General features: G+C 39.5%; 1 protein-coding gene across 2 annotated transcripts in view; it reads right to left on the bottom strand.

Moving 5' to 3' along the window:
- HMCN2 (hemicentin 2) overlaps positions 1 to 27,374 on the bottom strand; it is a 2,554,053-nt gene that overhangs the window by 1,199,794 nt on the left and 1,326,885 nt on the right. For both annotated transcript variants that reach the window (XM_044058392.1, XM_044058391.1), the window contains exons 38-39: positions 15,961 to 16,137; positions 8,464 to 8,615 (exon numbers count right to left, since the gene is read on the bottom strand). In XM_044058392.1, the coding sequence (XP_043914327.1) occupies positions 8,464 to 8,615; positions 15,961 to 16,137 (329 nt within the window). The remainder of the gene's footprint in view (positions 1 to 8,463; positions 8,616 to 15,960; positions 16,138 to 27,374) is intronic.

The following is a 27,374-nucleotide window of genomic DNA, read 5'->3' as shown; positions in this document are numbered from 1 at the left end:
TGGATGACTACCTACAAAGTAGTAAGTACCTAAGACTTGTGTTCATTACATTCTATAAGATGTCAGCTTTGAAAAAGAGAGGAAAAGAAAAACATTTTAATACACAGATCATGATGACTATGCTCCAAAATCTTCAAAAAAGATAAGCTTGACATGCACCTTTCTGATGTATGAATCTCACTATCTATAACTAACTTGTTATAGAGAAGTCCATACATCAGAACCTTGTTATCACTGTGACTCATGCTACTGCTGATGTCAACCACAACAGAGTTGAATCAGTGAAACCTTTTAAACTATAGAACACTTAGTACAACCCCTCAACACATACATAAAAAGTAATTCATTAATTATTTAAATCAATAAACGTGCAGCAGAGAGAAGTGTCCATTGATGAGGGGTGAACTTCTCTTCTGGCTGCTGTCTGTGTAGCAGCACTAAATGTTTCAATTTTCCAAGCTGAAAAAGCATTGGAGTGCTATGCTTTATCTCTTTAACTGGTCAACTGCATTACTAGCAGAGTTAAGTATAAACTTGCAGTGTTAAAGATTGTACTGCATTTCATTTTTCTGTCTATTTAATTGTTTTACTGAATATTGTGTCTGTGTCTCAATATAGTTATTTATTTTTCTATTTAATTGTTTCATAGAATACTGTGGTCTCTCGCTGTCTCTGCAGTTGGAATTGCCAGCCCCTCCTGTAAATTTGTGTTTGAACACTCCTCCTGAGTATATCTCATTTGCTCACTCAACCGAGTAAAGTGAGATCATATTTTGACTTCAAATACTCCTACAAGTCACATCTGTTCAGCTCTATCTCAGCTTTATTCCAGTCTAGTGTCACTAGCTCACTCTACCTGATACAGAGAGAACATTTATGAAGGGGAAGCCACTTAGGTCATTAATTTTGAATTATATTCTGTTTCTCCTTTCTCCCTGTCCACTTTCCAAAAAAAAAAAAAAATTCTAAGCTTGTTTCCTGCCTTTCCTGCAACTAGTCTAGTCCAGATACAGATTTGCTGTAACAAGGACAAGGACTGTTTGTAAGCTTCTGAGCCCACAAAACCTTTCTGTGTTGGAGGGAAGCCTTCTAGCTTATCAGTGGTACTGGTAAGCACTAGGTAGTCTATCTACCACAAGAGTGGTTTCTGGCCCAGAAATTGTAGTTTATTGGCCGTTTGGGCAGTTTTTCCATCTCTTTCAACTTTCTAGTTTAAAAGCCTGCATTTGTGCTTGTTTCCCACCTTTCCTGTAACTAGTCTAGGCCAGATACAGATTTGCTACATCCAGGACTGTTTGTAAGCTTCTGAGCCCCCAAAGACTTTCTGTGTTAGAGGGAAACCTTCTAGCTTATCAGTGGGAGTGGTAAGCACTAGGTAGCCTATCTACTACAAGAGTGGTTTCTGGCCCAGAAATTGTAGTTTATTGGCCATTTGGCAGCTTCTCCATCTCTTTCAACTTTCTGGTTTAAAAGCCCGCGTTTGCACTTGTTTCCCACCTTTCCTGTAACTAACCTAGTCCAGATACAGATTTGCTGTATCCAGGAATGTTTTTAAGCTTCTGAGCCCCCAAGCCTTTCTGTGTTGGAGGGAAGCATTCTAGCTTATCAGTAGGAATGATAAGCACTAGGCAAGCCTATCTACCACAAGATCCAGGTACAGATTCTTAGTTTTAGCACTTGAATTTGCTTATTCCTGCTCAGCACTTGTTCAGAACATGTTGTTAGCACTAACTAAGCTACAAATTACTACAGCACTCAACCTTCCTCACCTAGAGGAAAACAGTTTTTGTACTTACTTTCCTCACTTGCTTAGAGAAAAACAGCTCTTATACTCACTTTCCTCACTTGTCTAGAGGAAAGTAGTTTTTTTATTCAGGCATGTCCAAGGGTCAGCTCCCAGTGTTCTTTCCTGTCTATCTGATGAATCTAGGCATCTTGGGGCAATGTAGCAATTGCCTCATCTACACAGACAACCCTGTCCTCCTACCACCCAACACCACAACCTGTGAGAGATGCACTTATCTAGCCAAACTGGAGGTAAAGTTCTCTCCAACCAAGACTGAACTTGACAGTCAAGAGAAGAAGGTAAACACTTGCACCACATCACACTCATCACATAATCCCACTAAACCTACATGACCAAAATCCACACATAGAAACACAAAAACATTCACGGAGGCCCTCAATAATAATCTGCTCAAGCAACAGAGACCTCCAAAGCAGAAACGCAAGCAACCTCCACCCCCAACACAACCCAAATGACACATAGACCACAGACTCAGTGTGCCACTCAACCACAGCCCATAAGGCAAAACAACGTACCCAACACACTAGTCATAGGTGACTCTTTAGTCAGGCACACTGATGTTCCACTCACCAGGCTAAACAAGGAGAAGGTTACTGTCAGCTGCCTGTCGGGTGCCAGGATCCACCACATAACCCACGCACTCAGGTCACTCCATAACAAATACAAATATGACTCTGTCATTGTCTATGTTGGTGTGAATGACCTGAGACGTACCTCTCTGGACTACATGAAAAGAGACATGAAGAGCTCTCTGATCTTGTAGCCCAGGCAGGTATGGTCCTAGCCCTAAGTAGCATCCTGCCATCGCCCAGAATGATACCGCAGTACAGGGACAAAATGATTGACTTCAACAATTGGCTAAGCTTCTGGTGTCATTCTAAGGGGATCCAGTATCTGTCTGCCTGAGATGACATGGTCGACAAACCACGATGCTTTGCCAGTGATGACCTGCACCTGTCACCCCTGGGATTCCGGATACTGGCTAAGGTTCTTGCTGCCCCTATAGTGCCTTTTTAGGCAAGGTTCAAATGACAAATTCACCACCATAACAGGAACAGGCAAGCAAAAACTGATCTCAAAATGCACTCCCTCGAGGCACTTCTTAAAATGGAGAACATCGATATTTGTGCAGTGACTGAGACCTGGTTCAAGGCTCCAGAGAGCACCCCTGCATTACCAGGCTATAACTCATACCACACTTTTTGGCCACTTAACCTGGACCGGAACACCAAAGGCTGAGGTGTGTCCATATTCATTAAGGATATCCACATCTCCAGGCTAGTTGCTCAGCATAATGCATCCGAGGTTATCCAAGTGCAACTAACTCTGGGCAAAACTGCAATCCAAATTGTAGCTTGCTACAGATCCCCCACCATGTCCCAGGATGCCACTCCTCTTTTCTTGATATACTGGAAAACATTAGGGTTCAACCAAATGCCCTAATAATGGGTGAATTCAACTACCCCACTATTAACTGGGAAATCTGCTCATGTACCAACTCCTATGCTCAACGCTTTCCAGAATTCATAAATTCCAATGCCCTAGATCAACTTATCCACACCCCCACCAGGGGCAACCATATCATAGACCTAGTCATTACCAACATGAGTGAACGGTGTTCCACACCTGAAGTCAGCTCCTCGTTGGTCAGATCCGACCATAAGCTAATCACCATAGATATCGACATCCCACCCCCATTAAGGAAATCACGGTAAATAATTTCTCCAAAGCCAACTTCATGTTTCTTAAGACAGAAGTGGTGAACTTCTTGACACAAAATGCAGATGGACAATAGAGTTACGACTTCTGAATCCTACACAGATGCACTCTATAAGCACTTACACGAGTGCGTGGATCATGCTATCCCAAACAGAACCAAGACGCTATCCTCCAAAAAAATCAAGCCAATCTGGTGGTCCCCTGCCATAAACAAACTCTACAACAGAAGTAAGAAACTGTTACAAAAGAGAGTAAAATCCCATGAGTGGAGGAGTTCCCTGGTCAGTCTCAGTAAGAAGCTGAGATCCCTTATAAGATCCTCCAAAGCTAACTACGAAAAAATCGCCACTGATTCTAGGGGCAACCACAAAGCATTCTATAGCTATGTCAAGAATCTCAATAGAAACACCCAGATTTGCTCTGAGTTACAGCACAGCGGCATGACAATTACAGACCCAACTGATATTGCCAACGTACTGGCAGATAAGTTCAGTGCTAACATTACCCCCCCCTCACCCCTAAAGGGTCCATATCTATACAGGAAGAATGCAGAGTCCCTGTAATCACAACTATGCAGGTAAAAGCTGCACTCTCTAAAGTCAAAAACACAGCATCCATGGGAATGGACAACATCCCAGGTTGCGTTTTATATGAACTTCAGAATGAACTGGCTCCTCACCTAAGCACCATGTTCAATCATGGCCTCACATCAGGCTTTGTGCCCACTGACAACAACAGTTATCCCACTCCACAAAGGGGGAGCCACCACTGATCCAGGGAACTATCGCCCTATTGGTCTGATGAGCCTGGTCTGAAAGGTCATGGAACGTATCATCATGGAACTCATAAACAAAGACATTGGTAACCTCCAAACTCTGGACCCCACCCAGTTTGGGTTTGTGAAAGGCAGATCATGCCTCCTGAACTTGATCGACTTCTTTGAGGCAGTCACCAAAGTTGTAGACAAGGTAAGGTGTTCACACAGCCTATCTTGACCTCACCAAGGCTTTCAACACCATCCCCCATTCTGGAATTACAGCTAAACTCACTAAACTAGGTATAAATCCCTATGTCACAAGATGGGTTGGCAATTGGTGCACTGACAGAACCCACACTGTAAAAGTTGCAGACTCCAAATCTGACTTCAAACCAGTGGCAAGTAGAGTACCACAGGATTCAGTCCTGGGACCTCTCCTGTTTGGTATCTACTTCTCTGAAGTACAAGCTAACACAGAAGGCCTTTGGCTAACTAAGTTCGCAGATGACTGCAATGTAGGAGCCACAGTCGAGTTCTCAAATGATGTGGACATCCTACAGAAGGGCCTCACTGAGACAGATACCTGGTGTCAGAGCCATGACCTCAAGCTCAATGCCAAAAAGTGCATTGTCATCCCCTTTAGTAAAAACTCTGTACCCATGAACTGCCACATAGGCGGCAGTTTACTTAATGCCGAATGTGTGATAAGAGACCTGGGGACCCAGGTGGACAGCAGTCTCTCCTCTGATAATCACATTGCCACAGTAGTCAGGAAATCCTTCTATGTGGTACATCTCATCACAAAAGGGTTCTCATCTAGGAAAAAACAGGTCACTGTTCCCCTCTACTTGACACTCATTAAACCCATTATAGAGTACAAAGCCCCTTTTGGAATGTACTTTACAAGACATCTGCAGCAGCTGGAAAGGCCACTGAAGTACCTCACAAAGTGGATTATTGGCTTCAAACAGATGCCCTACACTGCCCGTCTCAAAAACCTCCAGCTTTACTCCGTAGCATATTGCCTACTCCAAGGTGATCTCTGCCTAACATATAAAGCTATGTCAAACCCAGAGCTGTTGGACATACTACACCTAAAGAAATCCCAATCCCTTTGAACTACACACTCTAGGGACCTAAACCTTGTCACCACAATAAACAGGGCATGCTGGAGGTATAGATTCCTGTCCCAGAGACTTCCCATACTCTGGAACAAGCTACCCATCTATGTCAAGCAAAGTTCCTCATTAGTACTCTTCAAGAAAAATCTTGGTAAGTGGATGGGAAATAGGAAATACACCCCGGGGATCACTTCTGTGGCTCTGCTCAACAGGGGCACAGGAAAATAACTTTCTTGGGTGGCATAAGCCAGGGAACCATGTTGGTTAGGCTTACTTAGGCCCTTGGGCCAATAGCCTAGTACCTACCTATGGTAATACCATTGGGGCAACTAAAACACCCTTTGTATTATAAAGATTTACAATGTGATCATTGATTATAACTCCATTTTAAGCATTCTTGAAATGGATTCTAAGACTCACCTCTTGAGCTTCACTCGACATGCATTTTCTAGAATCCAGTTCTTGAACATATAATCTCATTCTGATTGGCAGCCTTGTCTTAATCATCTTTGTATGGGTCATATATGCTTTGCTGTGTGGATGAAGTTAGGATTCCCCCATCAGAATGTCAGCATACGCAATTCTATAAAGTCTAAGAATACTGGAAACAGGAACAGATTATCAGTGGTAAAAAATGGAAACTTCAGGACATACATGCTCGAAGCAACCAGGGACAAGCCAAAAAAAGGAGGGACAAAATGTCAGTCAGTACTATCCTCCCCAGACTTGTGAAAATGCTTAACTGCTTCCTGGCCAAAAGTGCAAGGAGCATACAAAAGCCTTCTCACTCCTGCAGGACGATGGCCTTCATTTTCATCACCTTTTCTTTGCAGTGTCATATGATGCATGGGAAGGCAGAAAGTGGTGGGACAAACAGGAGTAGGGATTTGATGGCCACTGGTATGGGGACACCACATAAGTAAATAAATAAATAAGTAAATGACTCTCTGAAGTTGTGGCTTTCATGAAGGAACAATGGTTTGATACTGTGGCAGTAGAAGAAGCATAAAAATCATTTATTTTATTTAAGCAAAATCATATGCAAGTAAGTCAAACTGGGAAAAACTGAAAGCATGGAAAAGCAAAAATCACAGAGCATCAACAAGCACATACATCCTAAAAAAATACAAAACTACTACTTAAAAATATTTTTGAAAACAAAATTAAAATATGTGTATTTATTTGTAAGGAAAGGGGGGGCTATGCTCCTTATTCTAATTCCATGATTGCACTACCATGAAGAAGTCAAGAGATTTACAAATTATATTACTTTGGAGTTACCTCATTCATTATTGATTTAAGTAACATTATCTCATTTCTCTTCACAAGCAATTTCAAGCAGTCAGTTTCAAAATTAAGGCCATGAGCTGCTAACATGCTTTATCCATTAGTCCAGAGCTGGATTAACTTAGCCTTCATTAGCTTACTTTACGAATCTAAGCAGGTCACTTAATGACAGTGCACCTAACTCACCTGTGGAAAGACACTAATACCTAATGGGCTTACCTGGTTAGCAAGTTAACAAAATAAAATGAAGTGTCTTATTTCCTGACTTGCCATTATTAATGTGGACTTTGATGACGCATCCATCACCCTCTCACATCATCATGTCCACAGAGAACTGAGTTTGGGATATAAATATAGGAGGTTGCATGGACCTCAGGAAGTGCATGAGTGATTACAAGAGCAGTAGAAGCAATCCTCTGCATAAAAAGGATTCAAGAGAACAAAACAAATATGGAAAGAAGGAAGACAGGAGGCACAGTGTGTCACAATCTTAGTGAAATTCACAGCATAATGCGCACAGGGTTGTGGCAGGCCCTTTTCTCAGAAACATAAACATATGCATCTGAGAAATGGCATCCTTTGAATAACAGAAGGAACAATTTCAGTATTGGGACACTTTAATATGCCAGATCTTAGCCGGATACTGTTTTCATGCTTAACAACAATATTGTTCCTGATGCTATGTAAGGAGGAGGCTTCAGACAGTACAGTGAGGACTGGAACGTACTCAAGAAACATATCAAGTACCTGTTCCTGATGTTTTCGAGTGAGGAAGGAAGAGAACACTCTCAAATGCTGAAGTGTAAAGCCAGCTGAGAACAACCAATTCCCAAACAGCATGGTTCAGCAGCCACATAGCCAATATATTTAGTTGTGTCTTTTCCCCATAAATTTGAGATTATTTGATGAATTTATGTCACTTACATACATTTGCATTAGTAAAATGTAAAATAAATATTTTCTAAACATATGTAAAAAAAATTCTAGCAAACATTTATCTTATTACAGGACATTGTAGCCACAGACATTTTTTAATTACACAAATATATAATAATCCCATAGTTTGTTTTCCATTTACACATGCAGATATACACGCCTACACACAACACACACACACACACACACACACACACACACACACACACACACACACACACACACACACACACACAGTCGTTGGGATTAAGTGCATTACTGGAAGGACTCTGGTCTTTATGTATACCATCCATAACTCCTTACACACACACACACAGTCGTTGGGATTAAGTGCATTACTGGAAGGACTCTGGTCTTTATGTATACCATCCATAACTCCTTTTTTCCCATTTTTCCAACGTGTTCAGTATTTTGTACCTTTTTATGCCATCTAGATGCTAGAGACCGACTGGTCAGGAATTGAGAAACAGTAGAAGGACAATGGTAAATAGTGACTATATTGCTGCATACACTGATTATAGACCTCTCATTGCTCTGTGTGACTATACAAACAATGATCTAAACATCACATGAATTAAGAAAAAAAAATAATCCTTTGTAAAATATCACCCATGCACACCCTCAACATACAGAAGACTTTTGATGCTTCTGATATTTTTAGGAGCAGGACTTTATAATCTCTGTAGCTGAATCAAAGAAGAATGTCTAACTTTCTGATGTTTTTAAGTTTAAAAATTTTTCTTATTACCTTTACATAAATAATAATTTATTTTTAGATTTAACAAAATGTATGTATAGTTGCGTAATAAACACTCAGGATAAATAGCAGGACTGACCTGTAATCCATTAGTTACTGTTGAAATAGGAATGCCATCCTTTAGCCATGTCACTGTTGGTACAGGAACACCAGTGGCATCACACTCCAAAAGAACTGGCTGACTGACCAGAACAATCACGGAGTTCTGCAGCACCTCTACTACTGGGAGTACTATAAAATGCACAAAAAAACAAAAACAAAAACATCAATTCTCTGTGTAGGAAAGTAACATAACAAACAGAAATTATAACAGTTCTCAAAGTACAACAGAAAAAGTATCAGTTGTCACAGCAGGACTGTAGTCATCGTGTTTCTCTGACTTCAACGATGCTTATAAACAATCACTGTTGAATAGCTTAACAAGAAACTGCAATCTATGGAAGGACCCAATCTTGTTGAAAGTGAAACAGAACATGATGGTGAATGGAAAACAAGGAGAAGATTAAAGGGTAAAAGGGTGTAGTCTAACACTGGGTAACCAGGGTAATAGGTCACGATTCTGAAATACGTCTTTGAGTCAGATTAATGGCATCTAGCAGTCAGATGGAAGGGCTTGTTTCATTGTAAATGCTGTTATCTGTAAAAACAAAAATGCATTCATGGGGATTTGAATTAATGTAAGGACATGCTATGTGGTCATCAGCTGGTCTACATTGTAAAAGGTGCAAGACTACATTCAATGGGTCAGAAATCAAGAGGTGTTACGTAATCTGAGAGAAGCAATACTGAAACTTAATAAGCAAGGAACATGCCAACAGATTGCCATAGCTGGTGACCTACACAGATCATAGCAGTATAACAAGGCATTCGGTAGGGACACAATGCAGGGGGCTAAATCAGACACCCAACAGGGACTGATTGACAGATCTTAATAAAATGAAGAGTCTACATAACAGCCCGGACAAAGAATCCTATAACAGCCCGGACAAAGAATCCTATAACAGCCCAGACAAAGAATCCTATAACAGCCCAGACAAAGAATCCTATAACAGCCCAGACAAAGAATCCTATAACAGCCCAGACAAAGAATCCTATAACAGCCCAGACAAAGAATCTTATAACAGCCCGGACAAAGAATCCTATAACAGCCCGGACAAAGAATCCTATAACAGCCCAGACAAAGAATCCTATAACAGCCCAGACAAAGAATCCTATAAAAGTTTATCATAAGTGGCTCTAGCAGTTGCTTTTCATGTCCTTCAGTACCATGAAGATTGCTATCACCAAGAAAATCATGAACACTACAGCAGTAAATGTCTGGGGAAGATGTGGTATTCTGCTAACTGTATACATGGCTCAAACAGAATGCATCAGGCACAGGAAATCTACACCCAAAAAATTGGAAAATGCAAACATGGAAATAAACATCTTCAAAGGCAGCACTGTGTGATCAAGGTCAACTTAGCCCTTTTCAAACAGAACTTCAGAGGACTTGGAATGACTGGAAAGGTAGAAATGCAAATGCAAACATTCCTTTGTAGCATACAGACAAAACACAACTCACTCAGCTATTTTGGAGGAAACCAGTACAGTTATGACCATGGGTCACCTTAACATTAGCTTGAAGTCCAGAAGAGAACTGTAATTAGGCCTTTCAATAACTGCTAGGATGTTAGACTTCCTTGGAATATAGACTGACAGCAAGGGGGTCTATATTGCGTGATCAAATGATTAGGTGATCGAACACCTAAACATCGACTACGTAATATCGAAAGCAAAATCCAGCAAATGGCCAATTTAACACAGGGAAAGAATTCCATTAGCAGTTTGCTGGATTTTGCCATTTTATTCACTGTGGAGCGATCTCGGAGTTGGTATATTTAGTTAGGGGTGGTGTGGGGGGCACATCCCCCCCCACAACAGGGGGTGGTGTTGGGGGAAAGCCCCCCACTTAGTTTGGCTGTAAAGTAAAATTTTTTTTGTGTCCGACGGTAACGTTTCCCAGCGGCGTTCGCTATTTTGCAGTTTGATATTACATGTTCGATGTTTAGGTGTTTGATCACCTAATCATTCGATCATGTAATATAGACCCCAGTAAGGTAGTGCCATAGCAATGGAAGGGGGAAGGGGCAGCTGCTCCAGCACAAGGATGTCAGAGGGCACTACCAGCAGGTGGTGATGGAGCTACAGTGCAGTACTGGCATTGATTTGGGAAGCAGTGAGGATAATTTGATTTCACAAATGAATCCAGATACTGCATTTACATTCATACCTGAAGAACATAATATCAGGTGAGAGTGAGTAACTGCAGCAAGCTGCTTGTTACAGTTTTAGCAGGTGGCTTGCTATAGTTTCAGGACTTTTTTTTTTTTGCTTCTCAGATTTGAGGTGGGAGAGGTGCATGTGTCACCAGATGACATAACTACAGTTCTGGACCAAGGCCATCTTATGGATCAGGACTCATTTCACAGCTGAGATGATCTCAGCATAGGGAGCATTTGAGCATTGTCCAATGTTAATTATTCAGATGCAATACTACTGCCTTACTGTTTGACTTGATATGGACCATCTGAGGTAGGAAATGCTCCTTCAGGCCAGGCAAAACCCACAGAACAATCCAGATTTACAGGAAGATTGCATGGCATTTATGTCGCACATCCTTGCCATGATTTTGGACCATAAAGCCCCCCCAGGTGTACCACCCATACCATCCAGATATACTTTCAGATGTTAGTATCCGTCTTGGACTTCTGGAGATTAAAGGACTACCTGACTTCATTTTGAGAGGAGCCACTAACCTAGTTAAAAAAAACAGTAGCAGAGAGATTGGAAGCCAAGTGGATAACAGAGAAACAATGACAGGTCTGTAGATTCTAGAACCTGATAAGTGCTGCTCTGCACTAGAGCGAGGGGAAGTTCTAACTCATTTGTCCAGATGTTTGAGGAATTGAGAAAGACAAGGCCCATAATAATAATAATAATAATAATATAAAAAAGTTGTGCTCTGTGGTGTACGAGCAGGAAGTTTCCCAGGTAGATAAATGCAGAAAAGGTTCATCTCTTCAAGGAGCAGGAAGTTTCCCAGGTAGATAAATGCAGAAAAGGTTCATCTCTTCAAGGAGGTTTGTGCAAACATGTGTTAACATGAAAACATATTTTAATGTTCTATGGCTGATACAAAAGTGTGTCATAGGCCAGCCCAACACAGTGAAAGTCCTTATTTTGTGGAAAGTATCAGTCTTGTATGCTTCCATATGAGAGTCTGAGAGAGAGACAGACAGAGGGAAATGCCACAAAATTAATATCTATCCCCACAAGTTTTGTACATGACTATGGACTGAACACCTCAGTTGCAGTGTGTTAGAATGAAATCAGACAAATTTACCAAGAGTTTACTCCAAAGAGTTGAAGATAAGGGGAATACCCTTCCATCTGAGCTTTTAATGATCTACTGACTGGAAGGATGTTTAATGAGAGAGAGTTCTGGCTGGACTGACGGAATGCAGATCAGTGAGTGAGTGGCCTGCAGATTTTGAGACAGAGCATAGCCTAGATATCTTAGGATTAGATATTGGGTTCATTTGCTTTAGTCAGAGTGTCTGACATCAGATGATCTTATATAATGGACTGTCTTAACATTCTCTTATGTGCACTCATTCCACACGTTTTTCCTAAACCCAACATTCAAAAGGACTGGGTTGGATGAGGCAAGTATTAGTCATCAGTTACGGACATCATGAAGGGTGAGGGGCAGAAGAGGAAGCATATGCAATGACTTTGATTTAGTAAATACTCATTTCATTAGTGTTTGTTTGATTTCTGAGCTTCCATTATTATTTTAACAATGAATGCAAGGACTTCCCTGTGATCACTGAACTGTGTGGCATGTATCACAGGAGTGCAACTTATAAGAAAGGAAAATGCTGACTAGAAAAAAGGAGACTTTTTCTAAACCAGAAATAGTTATTTTTGTATGGCTCACAATAGGATCATAGATAATTACTATTCTACTGAGCTGCAATGATCTTAAGATTCGTAACCTTACATTCCCATGGTAGACTTTAGCCATTATATGTCGTATATGAATTACCCAGAGGTGAGTAAAACAAGGATATATTGAAACATTTACTTGTTGCCCCTTTCCCTAAGGAACACAGGTGCTAAGATGGGGTGAATTTACAATTTCCCATACAGTAATTCAAATTTTGTTTGAATAGAGTAAGACAAGGACTTTGCTATATGCAGAGTGGAAGACATTTCTATACGAATGGTATTCTCAGTGATACATAATTATTCCTGCAACTTGTCCTGTTTATGTTGTAAAAGTGATCCCCTTGATTAAATGTTTATACTATTACTGGACTTGTGAATGTGTTATAGGTATGACAGGATAGAGAATACTGAGGTCCTAAACTTGAAGCAGAGGTCACCTCTTAGTAGCCTTTATGATGCTGTGAACAAAGCATTGAGATGGGCTGCATAGTTTTTATAATTTAGGCCCCTATTTTTTTTTTAGTAAGAAAGTGATTTGGTCATTCCTGATGTGCAAAGTGTTTGGAGAAGTACACACTGAAAGGGGCATTATATTTAATGACTGACCTAATGAGAGCCAAGTACATTGGAATAATTATATCCCTGAACATGGATGCCATACATTTACATATAAACCGTGCAATGGAAAAGGATTTCCTTACAGAAGTGGATAAGTGATGATCAAAGGATGGTTCATTGACAACATATCAACCCAGATCCCTGAATACAGGATCAAATGTTAGGAGTGTATTGTCAATGTGATAGTTACAAGGATGGTCATGGTAGCCAAAGGACACTGTTACACAATTCTTGTCATTTAGCTTTAGTCTGCAGTTTTGACATGAGCTGCTTGTTTGGAAAAGGTCTTGTTGGTAGACCTTGGCATCCTCTGGAGAGTTTTGGATGGCACCAGGTTTGCAGTCATCGCAAACATGGTCAGTCATAAACCCTTAACATTTGCTTTGACCTCCAAAAAGTAAATACCAAAAAGGAGTAGTCCAAGGACTGAACTTTGGGGTACAGTGCTACTGACATGTCTATTGCAGGAGGTATAACTGCTCACCCTAATTTCCTGGGGACTACTAGTGATCCAATTTGCTATCCAATGAGTTACAAAAAGTTGACATTTATTTGTGAGAGTTTATCTACAATGCCTAAATGTGGGATGGTTTTGAATACCTTTGCAAAGTCTAGATATGTGGTGTGTACTGATTTTTTTCTCATCCATTACTCCAGTAACCTTTTTGAAGAAATCAACAAGGTTTATTAGACAGGACCCCCCCCCCCCCCATTAAACAAATGCAAATCTGCTCTGGTCAGTATTTTATATGTTGCCTATGTCTTTATTTATTAATTACATAAATAATAATCTTTACCATAGCCTTACAAATGAGGTTTGTCAGGCTTATGAGTCTATAATTACCAGAGTCAGCTGACTACTCGCCTTTGTGAAATGGGATGACTGTTGCTGTCCTCCATTTGTCCAACACGAATCATGTTTGGAGGTTGAAATTGGAAAACCTCTGTTGGGGATTTGACAAGTACTGTTTAAGGCTTCCCATTAAAATGCCTAGTATGTTATCCAGCCCAGTGGAAGTAGTGTTTTTTTTTCCAGCTTGGATGCAACTCTGCCTACATAGGCTCAAAAATTTTGTCAAATTTAGCTAAATGATTGGGGAAATACCAAAACAAGGACAAGCCTTTAAAAAAAAGCAACTAGCAAAAGGAAGCACTTAATGCTTCTAGAAGATTTAGATGAAATCTTCTAAGTAGCAAGCACCTGTGTTTTTGAGGCAAAGACAGACAGGTAAGTCAGACATGATCCATAAAGGATGCCAGCAACAACCTGCTTTCCATTCCACAGGACATTAAGGAGAAATTCATAACTGTGGGCAATATAGAGGTATCAAATTCCTGTCATACTGCATGAAAGTGCTGGAAAGAGTGATTGATAAATAAATGTACAGAGTAGTAGAAAATAAAATGGATGATGAGCAATACAGATTCAGATCAGGATGCAGCACAACTGACCTGATATTTGCAGTGAAATAGACAGTGGAGAAGAAGTTAGGAATGAGGAAAGAACCCACTGGACATTCCTAACCTTGGAGAAAGCATATGACCAGATTCCAAGAAACCTGATTCTGGCTGTCTTGTGATGGTTCAAAGCCCTGGAAAGACTGACAGAATGAGTGCAACCTATCTACAAAGACCCAGTGACACAAGTATGAGCAGTGCTTGGAATCACAGACGGGTACCCCATGAGAGTTGATGTGCATCAGAGTTTATCTTTGAGCCACTGCTGTTCATTAACTGGACTACATTAACAAGCAGACTGGAAGGGACAGCTTAACAAAGTTGCTGTGTGCAGATGGTGTGGCATTACAAGCAGACTCTGAACAAGAACTTCAGTAAATGATAGGGGAACAGAATGCAAAATTGAAGCACACTGGATGAAACTTAATACAGAGAAGACAGTTGGCATGCAGCAAATGTGGCAAATCAAAATAAGATGAAAACTGAGTCAGAATGGAAAACAATGAAACATGTTAACAGCTTCAAGTATCCGGGGCATATATGAGGAGAATGGTAGTCTAAATGAAGAGGTCAAAGGCAGAATCATAGGGGCTTCAGACAGATGGAACAGTGATGGGATAGTATGTGACAATGCAATGCCAAAGAAGCTGAAAAATAAGGTGTTCAAAACAGTGGCATGACCAGTACTCCTATATGATGGGCTGTGAAGACACAGCAGGTGATGGAGATGAAGATAGGTGGTAGGATACACATTGGATGACAGATGAAAAAATGATGACATCAGTGCAGAAGCTAATGTTGTTCCAATAGAACAGCAGGTCAAATAGAGCAGATTATGGTTGTTCTGGTATGAGTGCAGCAAAGTAGAAAATGACAAGGTGAAGAAGACCTGGGAGAGACCGGCATGACTGTCCAAAAATGTCGGATATTGGTATTACATCAGGAGAGGTGGCAAAAGCTGATGGTACACCTTGACTCCATGCAGAATTGTATGGACAGGCTCAAGCTATACGTTCTTTGCCTGGTTTCTCTTCACCATTTTCAGTGCACCAGAAACCTTTCATATCACGTGTGTTAGAGTTGAAAACTCAATGGCAGAAATACAGTCATACCCAGCAATCATTTCAGAATCCCTGTCATAGTAAATCTTTGGTTATAAAGCTACAGTCACAGCATCACAATTTAGGCAACAGCAAATATAAAACATTCCTTTTTGTTTGCTCAGAAATGTCAAGTGTAGCATGTATTATAGCCACTTTGTTTTACGAGCTCATCAATATACTGCGAAAAATGATGTTTTACAATTAAGAAATCTAGAAGCAAAATATGTAGGTACAAATATGGCCTTAAATTACCAACATGCATTAAAAAAATATTAGGTTTTATTCCCCTGCAGTGTCACGTCAGTATAAATGGATGTTTGAGAAAGCCCATGGAGACAGACACTTACGCATCCACGTATGTGCACACATGACATACACATGCACTTACCTAGCAAAATACTCACCATTGACCTGAAGGCTGTACCACAGTTCAGTCCTTCCCACGGTACTAGATGCTACACAGCGATAGCTTCCTGCATCTGAAATCTGTACATCATTGATTGTCAGCTGTCTTCCACCTTTAAAGAAGGAAATCCTTGGCCCCACAGAAAGCAGATGGCTTCCTTTGTACCATGATATCTCTGAGAAGAAAAAGAAAATTTAAAGAAACATTATTCAAGGGCTAAGCATGAGAAAGGCAAACAATATTGTCAGAAAAATGAGACATATTGCAAAATACGGTAAAGCTTAAAATATGCACCATGAAATGTTACAGTGTTTTTAAAGGGGTAACAATGCTGGTCATACCAGACCTGAGTGTCATTTCACTCATTGAGGAAGTACAGCAGCTTTGGGAATCTGTGGGTCTAAAATGAGAACAGGATGTTACCAAGTAAGTTAGATCATTGCACCATAGTAAGGACTGGTCACCAAGCAAAGTTATGTAGTGAGACCAGATCAATCTTTGCTAACTATGTGCCTTAGATGCCTAGCCTTCATAAATGTCTCTAAATATAGCCTCAGTAAATGCTCAGTCTCACTTATAATGCTACTGCCATAAGTAAACACAGACAGTAAAACATAGCCACACCCATGCATTTCTTTAGAAAACACACTTTACTCTGTGCTATTTATTCTGTTAGCACCCAGAATCACTGCTGCCAGTCTGAAGATTCACATATGACTCAGTTACTTTGCCTGATTTTAAGACTTGGGTTGTAATTTAAGAAGATGAGGTTTAAGTAATAAGATGTTAGCAGCACCAATACTGAATCATTGTGCATCTTGATCAGCATTAGTGCAAAAAGCATCCATCGTGTTTAGTATTCAGTACAAAAAGAAGGAATGTGTACTAGACTTTTCCTAAAACCATGTGAAACACTACTACTTGCAAATAAATGGTGACTCTAGTATTCCATGTGACAGGCAGAAAAACTATGCGGAAGATTAAGAGCCAAGCATCTAACAATCAATTTTCTAGACAGTTTTCTCGGTGAGGATCAAAGAGATAACAAGGGGAGCAGGAAGGAGCAGACTTCCCTAGCCTCAGTAAAACTCTTCAGATCACCCTTTTGTATACCCAACCTTATTAAAAAAAACTTAGAGAAGTATTCTCCCAACATGCCCACCATCTACTCTGGGTCTTCCTCCACTGAGTCACAGCTGGCGCATCTTCCAAAGGAAGTACCCAGGAGTCATCTTCACAAGGTGTGCAAACCACCTCTACTCATTACAACCCAGAGAAGTAGTTTTATTCCTAGATCCTCACAGGCTTTTGAGCTCCTCAGTCTATCAAGGAAAATAGCCCAGTTGCCGTCTGAAGGATCTGAAGTGATACTGTTTGTACTCATGATTTCAGCCTTTTGGTCACTATCCAAAGTAAACTTTGACAGCATAAACCAATTGGCAACTTGACAAGTTTATTCTATGACTCAGTTCTCACCTTACCTCTAGGGGGCAGCTTCTCACCCACAGTTGGTTCTGCACCTATCCACTGGTCCATCTCCCGACTGCAAACCTTAACTAATGAAACAAAGTCTTCCACCTCACTTACAGAGACCAGTCCATTTTCTGTGAGAAGTGTGACCTGAAAGTGCAGATTTTTATCCCAACCACGTTCACACATACCCTTCTCATGCATGTTGTGGATGAGCAGCATAAAACAAAAATGAAGCCTCACATCCCCAAACTAGGTATCCTTGGTATCTCAGGTGAACCTTGATAATGGTCATGAAGAAAGAGTAAGAGAGCAAGGCACACTGCTGGTTAAGTCCTACACCCGCCTTGACTTAATGCTAACAATGTGGACATAACTCCTCAAAAACAGGGATCAAATGGCACACAGCACTGACCCCGAGGCCACATGTTGTTGTGACACTTCTCGCAAGATGTTCTGAGTTATGTGGTGATATAATCTCTCCAGATCCATAAAGCTCACAAATATAGTATTCCCAAACTCCGCTACCAATCCAATATTTCTTTTCCACAGCCTTGTTTGGGTCTATACTGGAGCTCTACATCAGAGTCTTAGCCATTTGATAAAGTTAATTTCACAGCACCCTGGACTAGGCTTTCCAAAAGATGTTAATGGTCAAGATTTATCTATAAATGGAGCATACACTTCTGCCCACCTTTTCTAAAACAGGGTTCACCACCGCTATGGGGCACTAAACTGGGTCAAGTGCCAGGGTTCTAAACTTGTGTGCCCTGGTGAAAAAATATCAAAAAATTTATGTCTTTTTTGTAGTGCTAGGCAAGTAATTGACAGCCACATGAGCTTCATTTTTTTATAGCTGAAGAGAGACAGCAAAGCATAATTATGGAAAGAGTAGTCCTGCTCCAAATAGCTGAAAGTCTTAATGCAATAGTTAGCGTGGAACACACTACACTTTACAGATACACGTGTGCTTAAATTCTACAGTTGTTTGATACATGGTGATACTGTGTGTGTGGCAGTTGCTGAGGAGACTGTTATTCTTTCTATGGTAAAATTCAGCTATTAAGAGTTAAAAAAGTCTATCCTACAATGGTTATTAATGTTTTTCTCATGTCTAAGTAGCTTTTTACTAATAACGGTCGCTAGTTTGTATTTGATAACCAATGTTTTGCGGCTTGAGTTAAATGAACATTGTGACCATGCCAAGACAATATGCTGTAGCCAAACAGAAGGGCCCCACACGGAAGCCTCAGATAGCATCATGTGAAAACAGGTACATCACACCGGGTCAAGGAAAAAATAGTCTTTACATTTTTAGGATCAAAGGCTATACAAAGGAAATCAGATCAGAGACCTTGTGAGTGCTGGTGTAAATTTAAGTGTTCCCATCCAAATGTCCAAGCTAGGTTTGAATGATGACAGGGAATCCCACTGCTTGACATGCCAGGGGGGTTTATTCTTAAGGGAAGGGAAGGGAAGGCACTGACTGATGAACCTTCCTCTCCAAAAAGTTTTATTTATTTCTTCATGAAGATTTGGGTTTCTAGTTCTGCTGCTGGCAGCACAATTCGACTTGCTAGGGAAAAGGAGATCGATAATAACTGGATCTCTAACTGAATCTCTAAGGGCACAGTAAGTTGGACACGAGTGTCTCCTTAGGAGCCTGTACAACACAGAGTACAAGGCAGTCCTTTTGGTAGCTAACCTTGTTGAGAAAAGAAATCCTTTTTGTTCAGAACCTCTGTGTTTTCGAGCATTTTGGTATGACATCTCAGGTGCATGTGTATAACATTCTATAACTTGTCTGACTAGGGTAGAATACAGGGGGAAGAATGACTTCCCTGGTCCTAGAAGAGATGCCTTTGGCAATCTGTTGTGAAATATAGAAAAATGTCCTAACTACTGTCAACACATGAGGGTTAAAAGTGAGAGCTATCAACTCATATGCCAGATCCCTGATCACTGATTCATACTGTAAAGGAATAGTTTTGATGGAATAAGATGGAGAATGTTTCTGCTTCTCAAATGGGACGATGATACACTTCTACTCATTGAGTTTGAGCCCCCTTTCTGTGCAAGAGGTAGTGACTTTATTAAGTTAGTTTTCAAGGATCTACAGACAAAGGGGATTTAGCAAACACACCCATGTTACACTCATTATCACACTTTGTTAACAAGAGAGCACTGTTATCAGTTTGGAGGTATGAAACATAGATGCCAAACCACATGAAGAGGCATAACCCCAATCATAAAACGTCAGTTATGTCCTTAAGCCAGTTGGCTGCCCATCTTACTGTGTGGGGGATGTATGTTAAAGGCCATCATATTTTTAAAAAAATCCATCATATAGTATGTTATCAAATGCCTCTGCCAGATCACAATAGACAGCATGAACAGTATAACCACTGACGACTATCTGAGCGACCTTTTCTGACATAACTGAAGAAAGACTTGTAATTAGCCTTTGCTTCTGTTGCTAGTCTTAATTTGTGAGAGTCACTTCTAGTTTCCAGTGAGGTTTTTAATACTGTTTTGATGATGTGGCATTCGAGTCCTACAAGGCAATTTAATCTCTCATTTGGATAATCTAGAGCTTCCCAAAGCCAAGATCGACTGAACATAAATTAGGGGAAATACTACTGTTTTTGAGTATGCATTTGTCAAGGTATTACTGTCTTTTCAGCCATTGAGAACTTTTGTTGCTGCTACCATCTTACATCTCATTTTGTCACTGAAGAGGAGATTAGCAGTTATAAGATAGCCAACAAGTATCCCAGTAGGGGATGAAATAGATGGTTTAAAGATGTGTGATTCACTTTACTGGCTGGTTGTAAACAGTTGTCCATTAGTGAGACATCTTTTTGCTCCCTTAAGGTTCACATCTTCTCTTCTTAATAGGACGGCAACTCCACTGTATGGACAATTATCTGAGAGGACATATTTGGGGCAGGAATTACCTTATGTTGTTGTTTGTCTTTCGGCTTTTCCCATTTAGGGGTCGCCACAGCGGAACTCCGGTCCGCTAATGATTGGCAGTAGATTTTTACGACCACCAAGGTGCCAGCTCGACGTTCGACCTTCAATGAAGGCACAGCCATTTACGCATGTCTTTCGAATGCCCATCCAAACGTGGGTAGGACATGCAGACTCCACACAGAAGGCACTCCCTTCACTCCAGCTGAGAATCGAACGGGAGAACCTCTTGCTGTGAGGCAACAACGATACTGCTGCACCACCGCGGATTCAGTTAAATAAATCTATTGCCAGCAGATTACTATTTGTGGGAAAATACTGAACATACTCTATGTATGAAACACCTTTACATAGTGTTATTTTATCTTTATTTTATTTATCCTTTGTTGACTGGGTTAATCCAATTACACCAAAAGCCTCTTTTCAGGGGAGACTCAAGTTGGTATTTATATTGAATAAGGGAAATTTATACAGTGCACTGGAGAAATTCACCCATTGTTTGTTGTGTTGTGCTATGGGATCTTTTATATCTACATAAGATACCACCAGCTCGGGCAGATGGGACCTCAGTTTATTCTCTCATTCAAAGAATGGCACATTCAGGGGTGCAGTATCCCGCTTGTGCTGCACTGCACCATTATTGATGGGAAGGGTAATCAATGCATTTGGGGTTAGAAAGAGACGCCACAGCATCAGATGCAAGTGTGCTAGCTGTTGATCTAATTTTTATTTATCATTTAAAGTGTTTAAAGTGTTAGATTAGTTTGTCAGTTCTGAAGAAGTCTTGATGAATTTGAGACAAAAGTGCTAAACTGTGACAATTTTATTAATTTGGGGTAGAATAATTTGCTGTTTTGAATTTCTTTGCTGCATTCGTTATAGACTACTTCACACAGGGCTGTTGTGTTTTTTTTTACCAATTTCTATTTATTTATTGATTTGGTAAGGCTGGCTGTTGCAAAATTTGGGAAACTTTTTTATAATTGGCTTGTACTTTTTAAATGTTTATGGCATAATATGCTCCAGTAATCACTTCCTGGGGGATTTTGTTTGCTATTTAGTTTTCATGAAAACACATGGAACTGAAGTTTTCTAGGTGTAAGCAGGTGGTTTTACAATTACGTGTGTGTGTGTGTACATCTGTGTGCATTATATACGTGAGTATCTATCCATTTATAAATATATGGGTCCATGTCAGGGGGCTGCACCTCCCACACCTCCCCTACTTAAATATACAAACTCCGAGAGTGCACTACAGTGAGGGAATAGGACTAACTCCCAGCCTGCACTACTTACCATTGTCAGGGATTCGTCCTGTCGGTGACGTCGTCTCGGTGATGTGGTCTTTGTTCATCTGCGCTTTCGTCCATCTGACATGGACCCATATATATATATATATATATATATATATATATATATATATATATATATATATATATATATATATATATATTATATAAATAATGTGTGTGTGTGTGTGTGTGAGCATTAATTAAAAATTATTTGATTGTGTAAGCAAAATTTTCAGCAGCTATTATGAATGTAAACAAAGGAAATGGTAGAAGTTACAACAAAAATAAGTTATAGTGACAGTGAAAAATACTTCAGATTGGTGGCGAAAAAAGAAAACACTGAAATGAAAACAGAAGAGAGTAGTGTCTTATGTCTTGCTAAGTTAATTTTTGTTTCTATCTTAGGTCGATCCAGGTGGTACTTTGTTAATACATTTGTAAGGTATAACCATATAGTAGTTAAATATGTTGTTATATTCTTCATAACTAGCTTCTGGCTCTTTTCAGATGTAATTTCTGGAGGTACTGAATTCCATACTTTAGTGACGTAGACCAAGTAAAGACAGTAACCACAATGGTTGTCGTATTTAGTTACTGGAGGTTGATTATGCTTTTATTAAAGAGGTCTTTTTGGGCTGTACCCAGTTAATGTTGACTGTTGGAAGAAAATTAATGTGGTGGTACTTAATGAATTAATAAGGTACTGAATTCCTTCCTTAGATTTAATTTAGATATGTTTGCTTCATACTTTGTAAATGTTACTTATTTTCTTATAAATACATGGGTGGGGGTGAAACTGGTTTGGATAGGATGTATATTTCTGTGGTGTAAAAATGTGTGGTACAATTGATCAAAAGTCTCCCAAGCTAGTAAAGGCTACTTGTCTACTCCCTTAGAACATGTAATTTCTGTCATTTCAGGCTTTAAGTGGTTATTATTAAAGTGTTTGAAAATCAGTTGTTTTTCAGCTTTGATCAGTAGTTTAAGTTTAATTAGTTTTACTATCTTGAATGTAGACTGCTTTGCATTGTATGACACTATGATGGATAGCAGATTCTGGAGGCATTTTGTTCTGTAATGGAAAATATGTCCAATAGGGAATGTCACCAATTATTTTTTGTTTTCATGGAACATCAGCGGCCTGATCAGACCTGAAAAGAAAGAAAAAAAAAAAAAAGATATATACTTATATTACATGCTTGACATTATCTGGACATCAAAATCTTACTACATTTGGTTTTACTGAGCATATTTTATTAGACTGCCCTTCTGAGAGTAATGTCACATAGGAACTATCAGTGTGATGCAAGGATATGCATATGATTTTCTTCCAAATATAAAACTGATTTGAGACTGGATAGGGTAATAATCTGACAGAAGCACCTGCACTTTGTGATTGTGATGACTATTTTTCATTGTTCTGTCCGATTTTGCTGCTCTGTGTGTAAAACTCTCGTAGGGAAGTGAGCATTTTAATTCTACAGAGATGAAAAGCATATAACTACGTCCTTCATATATACTGATACTACATTACCTAATATTACAAATTTGGAACTTAGTTTTCTATTTATTTATTTATTGTCTTTGTTACTTCTATACACCTGACTAGGGGTGTACTGACCTCATATTGCATCCCAGGGGAAAAAGAATCTGAGCCCATCATTGACACAACCTCAGTTTGCCAATCAAGTACTCCCCCTGCTGCCTGATTTGGGAGCTCCCCTAAACTGCTTCTTCTACCTGTTGACAATGTCCAAAGTCAAGGTTAGTGCTTTTTCTTCCATTGCTGACACCAGCCTTGGCATTGTCTTACCTTCCCCCTATCATCCAAAATTAATTCGAGAAAAAATCTTACAAAAATCTACATGAGCAGGCATACTGACTTTGAAACTTTTTCTTTTTTTTTTGAGACAGAATTTCGGTCTTGCTGCAAAGTTTTATCTCTTTATTCCTAAGGGGGATGGAAGTTGACCAGACTTGAAGAAACATTTCCATGAATATTACTGGACATAGAAACTACACTTAAAACTAATTACAGGAATTGTTGACAACTACCAGATGTGAAAAATGCCCGAGGCTTACCATGAAAAATGACTTTTACATAGTTGTTTGCCTTGTAAAACATAATTAACATTTTACACAGTGCAAAAAAAAAAGAAAAAAAATCAGAATAAAAAGATGTGATCAAATATCCCTCCAGACTAGCATTTCATGTGTGGGTCAAAGAAATACATACATGGTAAAGAAACAGAAATACACAGTCCATGTGGAGCACACAGAATAGAAAGACAGTTAAGAAAAAGGTGCAAAACCAGATGCAGACAAAGCTCTAACACAGGGACAAATCTCAAGAAAATTAGGGAAAAATCCAGAAATAAGCATGGGCAATCGGGAACATTTTTAAACTACTAGTACTATTAACATTAGATATTGACAGAATAAGAGAATGTGAAGTAATATGCATTTTCTGTAATAAAACAAGTCTATAACTGTAATTATTGTCATTATGTATCAAGTGTAATTCACCACCTTTTCTCTGAAAGTCATCAGTTTCAGGAGGTACTAAGAGGGACAGAGCTAAAATCTGAGACAAAATCAAGGACATCCCTGAAAATCAAGGACAGTTGAGAGGTATGGATGCAGATCTGGAAACCAGAAAATAGACAGACACAGAAGCAGAGAGACTTGAAAAGCATCCTCATTAGTTAAGTCAGTACTAAACAAATGATTCAACCCATAATTTAGGAAACTTTTGCTTAGTAGAGACAAATAGATTGCTGCAAGTTGCTTGACATATGTACCCATTTTAGTATGTTTTTTTTTAAGGCAGCAAATTTTTGCAAAGATTTGACTTCGTTTATACAAAACGAACATATGCAGAATGGGTTGATAAGGTTTAGAAGTGCAGAGGTATGGTGACTTTGGTAGAGTAATGCCTTTTGCAGACTGTAGCATGGTTTTTCCATGGTGGTATATGGTTAAACTACACTAGGAAAAGTTGCTCTGAAATTATTTGCAGTGCCTCATTACCATCTCCTCATCATATAGGAGTATATCTTTTCTTCGGAAGGTTGGATTTTGACAGGTACTGCTTGATGAGTTACTGACACATCGGGAGAAAAAAAACTTTGAACAACAATAAGAATTAGCCATAGTTTATTCATATTAAGTACCTTTATATATGTTGCTGCTTTTGTTACATAAAAGTGTAATGTAGTTGTACAAATATTATAGCATACTAACAAGCTTCACTAACTTCTACAACCGCCCTAAGAACACGTGCACTTTATTTCTAAGACTATATCTCATTATTGCACAATTTATCATGAGATCGCAATCAATACATCACACACAAATAATGAGAAGGCAATAGAGACCCCTGAAATGATGTGCACAGTCACTATTAAATGCAAACTTAATAATGTTGAATCAAATTGAGTTAAAAAATGTAATGTGATGAATTTAGTTAAAACTCCATTTTTTTCATAAACTGTCTTCAAGATGCTAGTGGCTCATTAAGGAACTTCAATGTGTTCAGTACAAATTTTTAATTTTTACCAAACAAATTAGTTGAAGGTTGGGCATCGAGCTGGCACCTCGGCACCCATAAAAAATCTACTGCCAATCATTAACGGACTGGAGTTCTGCTGTGGCGACCCCTAACTAGGAAAAGCCAAAAGAACAACAACCAAACAGATTATGTATGTCATGGCAGCGGATGCATGCAGTAACACAGCACTGTATGGAACTCTATGAAAAGCTTTAACATAAACCTAACTGAAAATTGAATACATTTTCCTTAGCAGAACTATGTTTTGTTCATCAAGTGAAAATTATGAAAGAAAACTTAGAAAGAGGAAATTGTGTGTGATGTAAATATTAAAACATTAGACTTAACTTACTTCACTTGTCTGTGTTTAAGCAAAAGTGCCAGAATAAATAAACGTTACTTAAAATGTTACACTAACATTAACAGGACACATAATATCATTCTAATTTGTTACAATGTAGTCAGCATGTCAGTCAGTATTCCAAGCTCTACATTTTAATCTACACTCTATAATGTATACACTGCCAACAGCTGAAGTGGTGTAAGCACTTAGGTTTCTTTTCATATGTTCCATAAGTTAATATTTCTTACAAATGTGCAGATTTTCATAACATTTCATGGGCACATTGTCAGGTCCTTAGGATGTTTCACCTCATTTGAATTGGCAACGAAAGTGCTTCTGTCTACCAAGGTAACTCTACCAAAGCCAGAACTAGCAGTAAGAATGCCAAGCCTGTGCAGATGTGGCTGGTGGTTGCTTCTTAATCTAAATGAGGGCAATTGTAATTTTAAAATAATGCACACCTAGTTTCACCTCCACCCCCCTCCTGCACATGCCTATTGTACTGTTGAGAGCAACTTTTCTGCGTGGGCTTTAACAAGTCAGTGACTGGTACTTTGCAGACGTTTAGAATAAAAAAAATAAACAAACAAATTTATTTTTGATTGGCAGCAGGCACAGTTGTTCCATGTATCCGGCTATATCTGCAGCTAAATGAGGTTTGGGAACAAACTAATTTCTCCAGGGACATCTTTGGGTAAGGGTCAGGTAGGAATATTAATGGGAGTCAAGATGGTAGTAGAAGACAGGTGATGAGGTGGGGGTAGAGGGGTTAAATTGGGAACGTAGGAGGGTTGGGAGGAAGTGAGGTAAGTGCTAGGAGGGGCTTAACTGGTTTTGTATGAATGTAGCTGGGTAAGGGATCAGACTTTGGTGTGAACTTGCTAGGGCAAGTACTACATCTGAGACAACCAGTGGGTACTTCTGGAGCAAGTAGTCTTCAGGTTAACAATGGTTGGTATGGGGGAGTGTGTTGTGTGTGTGTTGTGTGTGTTGTGTGTGTGTGTGTGTGTGTGTGTGTGTGTGTGTGTGTGTGTGTGTGTGTGTGTGTGTGTTGTGTGTGTTGTGTGTGTGTATGTCTTTCAATTGCTACTGTGTTCTGGGGCATTCCAGTATGGTCTCAGCTGTAGGATAACATCCAGGGGAGGGGAATAGGTTTAGAGGGACCATGATAGCATGGCTGGGCATTAAGTGCAGTTTAGGAGATGAAGGGAGCTTTTAGGCTGATGGTCCAGTAACCTGCTAAAGTTTCTTTGTCCAACTGTAGTAGTACCTGCTCAGTTCGCTGAGTTATTTGAGGTATTGGTGTGTGGTTGATGTAAGGGATTTGTGCAGTAGTGGTTAACGGGTTTTGTGTTATGGCAGTTCTTTTCTTGCCACTTTTGTGGAAGGATTCTCAGCTTGTGTGTGTTGACATGATGGCCGCTACAGTTACTTTGCACCATGGCAGGTTTTTTGTTTTGCTGGGAGTTCAGATTTCCTTTTATTACAGTTGTGGTATGGCATAATAGCTAAAGTTATTGTTTCAAAGATACTTGCTACATGGTTTGATTCTGACTTTTCCATTTGAGCATATCTCTCAACTATCCAGATTTTCACTGAATGTCCAGATTTTTGCCTCATATTTTTGATCTGTTTCTCATAAAATTTGTTATTTTCTTGCAAATCGTGAAGTACTGAAGTTATTAAATAATGATAGGCATTTCATTTTCAGGCTTCAAATACTTCCGAAATAGCAGACTAACACAGAATTTGTTATTCTACCAATGTTATGAATTTATAAGAGC

The sequence above is a fragment of the Protopterus annectens genome, chromosome 16.part0 (genome assembly GCF_019279795.1).
Source record: "Protopterus annectens isolate FY-2018-M chromosome 16.part0, PAN1.0, whole genome shotgun sequence".
Lineage (NCBI taxonomy): Eukaryota > Metazoa > Chordata > Ceratodontiformes > Protopteridae > Protopterus > Protopterus annectens.
This window is presented reverse-complemented; position numbering and strand designations above follow the sequence as displayed.